Source organism: Mirounga angustirostris, unplaced genomic scaffold (genome assembly GCF_029215605.1).
Source record: "Mirounga angustirostris isolate CCGP_5_RB_7025 unplaced genomic scaffold, mMirAng1.0.hap1 SCAF_11, whole genome shotgun sequence".
Classification (NCBI taxonomy): Eukaryota; Metazoa; Chordata; class Mammalia; order Carnivora; family Phocidae; genus Mirounga; species Mirounga angustirostris.
The window spans coordinates 125,793,026-125,802,912 of NW_026991719.1; the positions used below are offsets into that span (position 1 = coordinate 125,793,026).

The 9,887-nt window shown below is 52.4% G+C and overlaps 1 protein-coding gene across 1 annotated transcript; it reads left to right on the forward strand.

The window, feature by feature from the left end:
- Window positions 1–3,531: 3,531 nt before the first annotated feature.
- On the forward strand, window positions 3,532–7,515 carry TMEM187 (transmembrane protein 187). The gene is given in 5 exon segments (XM_045883677.3): window positions 3,532–3,550; window positions 3,553–3,645; window positions 3,648–3,881; window positions 3,884–4,001; window positions 4,003–7,515. Coding segments are annotated over 5 exon segments (690 nt in total). The 3' UTR covers window positions 4,229–7,515.
- Window positions 7,516–9,887: the final 2,372 nt, after the last annotated feature.

A 9,887-nucleotide genomic window follows, 5' to 3' on the forward strand; every position in this document is an offset into this window, starting at 1 on the left:
CCTTGAGAGGTGGGTACTGGCATCAACTCCATGTGCCAAACCTTGCAGGAGGCCGCCCAGGCACTGCCCCGTCATCTGCACTGTCAGACTCAAGCTGTAGCGCAGGGGTCCTGCGCAGGTGCCTGGGAGCTTGGAACCACAACAGATGGTTTTCCCACTTTCTCTCAGCTTTGTTTTATCTTTATTTTCAGCAACTGATAGTCGAAATTTGGCCTTTCCTGCAATTACGAATGTAGGCTACAGAGCACAGAGTGTTAGCTTGGTGACTTTGTCACCAGTGGAAGTTACAGATCATTTCAGATCACTTAGCTTTTGTTGTAGTTATCCTGAAATTAACTCAAATACAAGACTTAGCGGCAGGCAGAATAACGACTTTGAAATTATTGTAGCTACAATCTGCCCGTAGATTCTGTAATTTCATTTACTAGTAAAGTAGCACATATATTACCGAATCACACATTTCCGAAACTATTTCCATACCATCTTTAAACATATTAAATTTATGTTGTAACTCTCTGTTTTTATGCATTTGGAAGCGTTTCTTTGAGAAAGGCCAAAGACACCTGTGACAGCCAAAGGACATTTACCCTGTAAATGACTGTGCCACCAACTGCCCTAAATGACCTTGGGCATTCACCTCATGTCTGTGGTCCCACGTCCCTCCCCTGTAAAATAAGGAAGATGAGCTACTGGTTTCCAAGGGCCTTGCCTGAATTCAGCAATTCTCTCCCTAGAGTTCAGGAATCACTGGAGTTGCTCCAGGCTTCTCGGGTATCCAGGTGGCCCAGATTGGCCTCACCTGCTGGGGGTGTCCCATGTTACAGCCCTGAGGCTGGCATCCCCTCATGTGCAGAAAAGCAGCAAGGGTGGTCAGGATAGTCAGGGACACAACAAGCAGTTGTCATAAATGCTACAGGAAAGAAGCCACCACTGTGATTGCTGACAGTGCCTCTTGCTTAAATGCATATAGCCCCAGGAAGCAGGAGAGTCTAAGGAACATGTGTGAACCCCTTAGCCAGGATATTGTCATGCTTTGCAGGACTTCCCCCAAAAGACCCCAGAACTGCAGGCCAATGCTGTTGAGCCTCCGGCCATCGTGTGCCAGGTGCTGGGGGAATCTGTGTCGGGTAGCAAGAGTCATGACAGTTCAGGTGTGCGGAGGAGCTTGGCCATAAAGTACCGAGCCTGGTGTTCTTGGTGGATTCAGGAAGGTGGTTTGATGACATGTCACTTTCAGCTTGCACAAGGGCTCAGATGGACTCTGCCCAGCAGCCAGAGAGAGGAGTCATTTTCCACGCCCTTCCCGGACCTCCTTCTCTATCAAGTTGACAGTATTTGACTCCTGTCCCCGGCTCTCATCCATGCTTGCGGGCAGACAGGAGGTCCCAAAGGCCTGGCAATTCATGCCACAGAGCCATGCCCCAGAGAGGTGCAGGTGAGGTGTCCCAGCTGGAGTCAGGAGCTGAATGGGGAGGCCAAGTTGAAAGTGTTAGCAGACCTGAGGCAGGAGGGAATGAGGACAGCAGGATCTCATTCTAGCTGAAGGACAGACTGGGCCTAGGGAGCTTTCAGGGCTCCATGGGGATGGCACTTTGGTGGCCTGGAGATTGGGACGTGATCATGCATGGCGTGGAGAGCCAGCCCAGTGTTAACTGGGGACTGGCACCATCCAGCCCAGCGGTACTTGAGGAAGGTGCTGGGGGCTGTTGTGTGCAGACCACGTTAGCAGCGGCCTGCCTGGAAATAGGAACCCCAGGGCCCCCCGCCGACCTGGACCTGGAAGCTCGTTAGAGAAGGGCTTGGGGGAGTCATGTGACACAGCCACGAGCTGAGAAGGAGGCTTATAGTCAATGAGGAGATGCAGAGTCGGGGTGAGGGCTTTAGTTCACTGGTGGAAATGCTGGGCCTTGTGGTCCTCCTTAACGACGGGCCCCCAAGGCAGGGTGGGAACAAGAAAGCTCAGTGGGAGGCTCAGCAGCTCCCTCCGCAGAGAGTGTAGGTGGATGCCCAGGGCCCAGGTGAGAAGTGCAATGGTAATGTGCCAGGGGAAGCATGAGGAAGAAGGGTAGAGGTGCTGGCTTGGTGCTGAATTGAATTGAACTGGAATTGAGCAGGGACTCACTGAGCAAGAAGGAGAGCAGAGAGTCACACCCCACCCTGCCCTTTCCAGGCCTAAATTGCCGGAGGGGGTATGGGCATTGCAATGCCTCAGAAGTAAACACTGTGCGGTGGTCCTTATGTATAAGAGCTGACTTAATCCTCGTGATGACTCCTCTGCTGGGAGGCCCTGGCAGCATCTCATGGGACGGGTATGCAAACTGAGGCCCAGACCGGTTAAGGGCTGAGGTCACATAACTAGAAGGTGGGGGGAGCCGGAGTTTGAACACAGACAGTCCCTCTCAACCCCACCTGCTACCCTCTTGGCTTTTGAGTCATTTTCATTTTCAGGGCACTGAACCTTTTCTCTCTACGATGGAAATACCTTTCTCGGCTACTAGGCCAACTCACACCACAGCTGGCCCCAAAGCAGTTGACAGTCAGTGATAAGTGCACATGGTTTTCCCATGGTCTGCTTCTGTGACTGCAGGAAATGGAAAGAAGGCAACTTGGGACAGTGTGGCACTTCAGGGGAGGGCAGGAGGGCTAGCTGTGCCGCCTGGCCTTGCACCTGAGAAGCAGAGGGGGGAGACTTGTCCTCCTCCCCTCGTCCTCTCCCCCACCTTCCCCTCCTTCTCCTGCCCCCTTCCCTCCTCCTCCCCTTCCTCTTTTCCTCCCCCCTCCCCTCCTTCTCCTCTAGCACTGTCCCATCCCTTGCCTTGGATTCCAGAACTCACCACAGCTAACAGTCTCTAGATATTGGTTCTCTGGATATTTGGTTTAAAGGGCTTCGGGCTGACTGGAAATGTCAACATTTATGATACCGCTGAGGTGGGAAAGCCCATTCCGAATTGTAACAAGAGACCTTAGAAAGGTCTAAGTCTCTAAATGCAGTGGTGCTAAGGGAACTAGGGCAACGAGCAGGAGAGAAGGGCACGAAACCCCTAGGGGAGAGAACATTCTAGAGGCTTCCAGAAGCCACGAGTAAGAAAGTGAACACACTGTGGGTATTGCTTTACTTTTATTTCTGTTTTCTTCTGATGAAAACTGTTGGTGGATCCTAAGGCAGAGAGTTGGGAAGATGGAGGCTCTCTTTTGGATGGTTTTCTTTCTAACCACACTCTTTTCATAACCACAGAAGAAAAAGGCAGAACGCTCTTCCACTCCTGCCAGCCAGTCGGCAGGACCGCTACCTCTCTCTGGCCTGCGTCCACCACTCTGGGGCAAGGTCGTGCCATCTGCATCGGGAATCATGGGGACTTCTTCCTGCTGAAGAAACTGGCTCAGCCGGGAGGCCGAGGCGCGTTTTACAAAAGCGGTTTATCTGAATTCTGAACTGACAGTGGAGGCCGCCCCGAGTCCTACCCAGGGCTCCATGTGAAGCCTGAGTCCAGGCAGGCCCTCTTCCATGGGGCTGTGGCCAGCTGCTTCTGCATGGCCACCGTCTACACGGGGTGTTCAATGGCATCTTCGTCCAAGTGGGCTATGAACACCATGCCGAAGCCCGCATAGCCAGCCTCCCCGCCTTCCTGGCCATGCCCTTCAACTCATTAACTTGGCCTGCGTCCTCCTGGGGGTGTACTGGCTACAGAGAAATGCTAGGGCCCCAGGACGCCCCATGGAGGTGCAGAGGGCTCGCTACCTGAAGGATGTCTTTGCTGGCATGGCCCTGGTCTATGGCCTGGTTCGGTGGCTGCGGATTGCGACGCAGTTGCTTGACCAGTGGCTCACCTTGCCCATCTTTGCATGGCTGGTGGCCTGGCGCCTCTCCCTAGACGGGTCGGGAGGTTGTTCCTTGCCATCAGGTGTCTCTCCCTGGGCAGTTACGGCCTCGCCCTGCTGCACCCCTGTGGGTTTGAGGTTGCGCTGGGCGCCCACATCGCAGCTGCCGTGGGCCAGGCCCTGTGCCCATAGGCGCTACGGCACTGTCTCCTCGGGAGTCTCCTTGGCTCCGGGCGTGCTCTCCTGCTTGGGCTGTGTGGGCCTCGAGCTGTGTGACCATCAGCTCGCGCGGTGGCATCTCTTCCAGTGGCTCAAAGCCTGTGATGTGCTCCAGTTCCACTTTGCATTCTTGTTCCTGACAAATTTAAACACTTGCCGAAGCCCTCCTCCTGAGGGGAAGGTACATTAAAGTGTGGAAAGAAAAAACTTAAAAAAAGAAGAAGAAACGGGGCGCCCGGCTGGCTCAGTCAGAAGAGCATGCGACTCTTGATCTCTGGGTTGTGAGTTCGAGTCCCATGTGGAGTGTAGAGATTACTTAAATAAAGAAAACAACACTTAAATAAAGAAAACCAAAATGTGGAAAGAAGCTGACCACTGACCACCCCCACCCCCCTGCAGCTGTCATTGGTGTTAAACTTCCCGGATGTGAGACGATACGAGGATTACATGGAAGACCGTCCCTTCCCTCGAAGTTGTGGGCGTCAAGATTTAGAGGTGAAATGTTATGCTGTCTGCAACTTACTTTCAAAGAGACTTACTTCAAGACACTGTCACGGAACATCCCCCGCATTTAACCGACTGAGCCACCCAGGCACCCCAGAAGGGCATCTGTTCTTGAAAGACAAAGGTGAAGGCAGAGTTAAAGAGGGCACTGTCTCTGCCAAATGACATCTCAGGATGGGCTGCCCACGTGTGCCTGCTCAGTGTCCCCCAAGGCCCCTCTCCCTGGAGCCTGCAGGTTGGCATGTGGACCATTGCTATGACTGCTGACTGTTGAGATGCTTTTGAAACTGGGTACCTGTGCTGGATGTTCTGTCCCACCCGGGCACCTCTCAAGTGGGTGGTGGATCTGAACCATGAACCAAGCCATCACCTGAAGAAGCCCGCAGCTGAGAGCCAGTGAGCCTTGCCTCTGCTGGGGCAGTGGGCAGCCAACCTCTAACCCTCCCACAAGGCCCGGGCAAATGGTGTGGCCTGGCTCAGCGTTGGGGGCCCGGAGGCAGGGCATGCCAGTGGGTGAAGAGCAGGGTGGCGTTTGCTTGGGGAAACAGCTTTGTTCCATGACAGTGTCTTGAAGGCTCTATATGCCTTAGAAGAGGAAAAAGGCTATGGGTGTCTCTAGGGAGGCCACCCTTACCTCAGAGAGGTCAGCGGGAGGGAGGGGAGGATGTGCGTCCTTGGGTGGCTCAGGTAGGGATGAGGATGGGAGGGTGGGGGCAGAGGGGACCAGGGTCTTATATGGGGTGGGTTCTTCACCTAGTATCTGAGTGGTTCCTCCCCCCAGTTTTGCTGTTTTTCTCTTAGTAGCTGTTTGCCTCATGGAGAATGGCTGGGGTCTGCACGGCCTTGTTCATTCCACACCTTTGAGCAATAACTTCTCATTGGATTTCATTTCATTTTTACCAATGCTTAATAAATAAGCCTGAGAACCTTCTGGTTTTTATGCCACTCCTGCACAGGAAACAGGTGGCGTGCTCACATTCGGGTGACTCAGGACAGTTTCATGGAGAACTAGGCACACCACTGTGGGGGTGGGGGACCGCAGGGGGCCCTTTACCACGCCGGGACCCGGGGAGACACGGGGCAGAGCAGAGACCTCCAGAAGCCCAACCCGCTCTGTCCTGCCTGTCTCCCATCCAAGGTTGTCAGATAAAATGTAGCACTACAAATGATGTTTTAGGCCCGGCGTGTCCCAAATATCACATGAGATGTGCTTATTCTAAGAAATTGTTGCACTGTTTATCTTAAATTCAGATTTAACTGGGTGTCCTGTCTATTTGCTAAATCATCTAACTCCTCTAAAGCCAGAGGCCTGGAACCTTCTCTTCTCGCTGCCCCCATGCGGCTTCCTGCATCCCCTCCAGCCGTGGTGAGCCCCAGGTTCTGGGGCCGGCATCGCAGAGTGCCTCAGCCCGGCAATGTTTGAGCCAGGAGAGGAAGAAGGCTGGTGGCTGTGTCTGCTCTGTTTCTCCATCTTACCGCTGCAAGGCTGAGAGGCCAGTGGTTACCAGAGGGGCCCTCTCCCTGCTTTTGGCCTAAACGGTCTAGAGGTCCCAAAGCTGGGAGGGCTCTCCGAAACCATCTGCCCCAACCCCCTCATTTCACAGAAACGAAAACTCCAGAAGTCCCACTTGGCTGACAGTTGCAGCAGAAACCCGGCATCCCACCCCCCTGCCCAAAGTCCTGCCCACTGCGTGGCTCTACCTCTCCCTGACGTCTCAGCCTCTCTTCCTTGCTTTCCCATAACCACAGCCTGGGGATGTGCCCCCAGTGAAAACAGTTGGGTTGGTTTTGCTGATTGTTGAGGTGACACTGGCTCGTTGGGCTGGGGTGGTGGTGGGGGTGGGGGCGGACAACGAGCCACCTGAGAGGCCTGTCAGGATTCTGGTGGCCCTGTCACGGGACACGCAACTCTGTGCACTTGCATCTTCTGTCCTTGGCGGGGGGCTGATCTGGGCTCCTTCACCCTGTCCTCATCCAGGCGCTGATTCCTTCCCAGCTTTCACCGGCTGCACGCACCAGAAAGGTGTGACACGCTTTTCCACTTTGTGTGAAGGACACTGTGTGTGGTGCTCATGCATTTGTTCTTCCTCATTCTTTTTTTTAAATTTTATTTATTTGAGAGAGAGAGAGAGCGCACACACACATGAGCAGGGGGAGTGGGAGAGGGAGAAGCGGGCTTCCCGCTGAGCAGGGAACCCGATGCGGGGCTTGATCCCAGGACCCTGGGACCATGACCTGAGCCGAAGGCAGACGCTTAACGACTGAGCCACCCAGGCGCCCCACGTTCTTCCTCATTCTTGACCTTTTTCCTTCTTTTTTTTTTTTTTTTAAGATTTTATTTATTTATTTGACAGAGAAAGACACAGCGAGAGAGGGAACACAAGCAAGGGGAGTGGGAGAGGGAGAAGCAGACTCCCCGCCGAGCAGGCAGCCCGATGCGGGACTCGATCCCGGGACTCCAGGATCATGACCTGAGCCGAAGGCAGTCGCTTAACCAACTGAGCCACCCAGGCGCCCCTGTCTTTTTCCTTCTTAATTTGTAGGAACTCTGTTTTATATTATAAAGATTAACCATTCATCTGGCATACAGATGATAAGTATTTTTTTTTAATCTATCATTTGTGTTTTGACTTTGTGGATATTTGAAAGTAACATGGTTGAAGATTTACATGGTCCCGTATCTCTCTATGTCTCTCTTTTTCTACATAGCTTTTGGGTTTCTGCTCTTAAGACATTTTTTCAGATCCCTAGATTATGCTTGTCTATTCATCAGATAGCTTTGTCAAATCTTAACATCTCTATAGCTGCTTCAGATCTTTTCACTATAAAATTTTCATTATAAAATTATTAAAAATAGGGGCGCCTGTCTGGCTCCATTGGTGGAGCAGGCGACTCTTGATCTCAATCAGGGTCGTCAGTTCAAGCCCCACGTTGGGTGTAGCGATTCCTTTAAAAAATTATTGAAAACAGGGAGCCTGGGTGGCTCAGTTGGTTACGTGTCTGCCTTCGGCTCAGGTCATGATCCCAGAGTCCCGGGGTGGAGTCCCACATCGGGCTCCCTGCTCAGCAGGGAGTCTGCTTCTCCATCTGACTCTCTCCCCTCTCGTGCTCTCTCTCACTCTCTCAAATAAATAAAATCTTTTAAAAATTATTTAAAACAGTAATTATAAAAATAGTTAAAATTTACATTTAGAAATAAAACCATTCAGCTGATATTGTCAACATGACAGTTTAGCAAACCGTAATTAGCTGGTGCTCTCTGTGATCACATTGAATTGAGGAGAGAAAATGCCAAAACTGTGTGTAAGAAGTTGCACTGTAGGGGCGCCTGGGTGGCTCAGCAGTTAAGCATCTGCCTTCAGCTCAGGTCATGATCCCAGGGTCCTGGAATCGAGCCCCGCATCCGGCTCCCTGCTCACCGGGGAGCCTGCTTCTCCCTCTCCCTCTGCTGTTCCCCCTGCTTGTGTGCTCTCTCTCTGCCAAATAAATGAATAAAATCTTAAAAAAAAAAAAAAAAAAAGCTTCATTGTAGCCTGGGAGGACAGAGGCATTTCCAACAGGTAAAGCACTTCCCTCTGACATCTGGAAATCTCCGTGAGTTGAAATCTTTGGATGAGCATAACCAGGTGGTTTATGTCCTCTAGTGTGATTGGAGAGCACCTCTTCCCTTTCCAAATGGAGGCTTGGGTCCCGGGTCCTTTTAGCAATCCCCGGGCCCGTTTCTATGACAAGCAGTCTTCCTCCTAGGTGCCCCTTGAGCCCCTGCTGCCTTTCAGCTGACCATGCTGCTTTGCTGTTTGCAGCCTGGGTCAGGGTAGCCTAGCAGGTCCTTCCAACCATGGTCATGTTTTTCTAGTCTTTTCTTCCATTTCCTGCCCTTCGCTTTGATCTTTGCCCTCTGTTTCTCTTCAGAATCGCTGACTTCTGGTTTTACTTCTGTCTCTTCTTTCTCGGCCCCGCCTGACTTCCACTGGGGCCTCTGCCAGGGTGTGTGGGCTGCTACCCTCTCAGCCGGCTCAGGTCTCTTCCTTTGAAAGACATGAAACCTGACATGAGCCCCATCCCTGCCTTCCTGCCCCAGAGGTTACCCCCACCCAGGCTCAGGTATCCCCTATCCCCCCACGTGCTCTTATTCTATAAATGCAACACAGGGTCCAGACCCTTCTCCTGCAGCCTGCAAGACTGGATCGGTGCGAGTTTTTCCCCGGGTCTCCTGGGGTGTCCGTTGACGTAATTCCTTCTTGGGTGCCGCATCCACGCCTCTCTTCTTACGTGTGAGCCCTTCACGAGAGCGTCTGCCGTGCACGGCTGCCCTTGACTAGAAGTTGCCAAATCCGTCGCCAAAGAGGTTGCTGAAATGACTGCCCACCAGAGTTCCCATTGCTCCCTGTCCTCACCAGCACTTGGTGCCGTCAGACGATTTACTGTCTGCTGGTCTAATGGGGGTGAACGAGAATGTCATTTCCTTCTTGGTTGCCTCTCCTGGCTTAAAATAGAGGTTGCCTGAGCAAATTTTTAAAGATTTTATTTATTTGACAGAGAGAGAGACAGCGAGAGAGGGAACACAAGCAGGGGGAGTGGGGGAGGAAGAAGCAGGCCTCCCGCCGAGCAGGGAGCCCGATGCGGGACTCGATCCCGGGACTCCAGGATCATGACCTGAGCCGAAGGCAGTCGTCTAACCAACTGAGCCACCCAGGCGCCCATTTTGGTGGTTTTTAGTATATTCACAGGGTTGTGCAACCATCACCACTGTCTCATTCCAGACCATTGTCATCATCCGAAAAGAAACCCTGGACCCGTTAGCAGTCACTCCTCATTCCCTCTTCCCCCCAGCCCCTGACACCCACTCATCTCCACTCTGCCTCTGTGGATTGACCTGTTATAGACATCTGGTATAAATGGAATTGCTCAATATGTGCCTTTTTGTCTGGGTCCTTTCACTCAGCGTGTTTGCAAGGTTCATTCATTTTGTAGCCCATCAGTAATGACTTAGGCACTCGTCAGGCACAGCGTTTCCACCTTTTGGCTCTTACGAAGAATGCTGCCGTGAACATTTCTGTATACATTTCTTGTGCGCGGGGACAGCCCATGACTCTGTGATGTTTTGTAGCCATAAAGTAAGTCTGAAGAGCCCAGCGCAATTCGGTCAGAAGTCAATAAACGGGCACTCTGACGGGCCGGCTTTTGTTGCTATTGCTTCCTTATGGCCATTCTAGTGGGTGTGAAGCTTTGAAAACACATTCTTAATTTTCAAAGCCTCTCATCAGAACTGCAATAGCACGTGCGCTAGGATGGGGTGGGGGCCCGGTGTGGACACAGGAGGCCCGCAACACCGCCTTCACTGG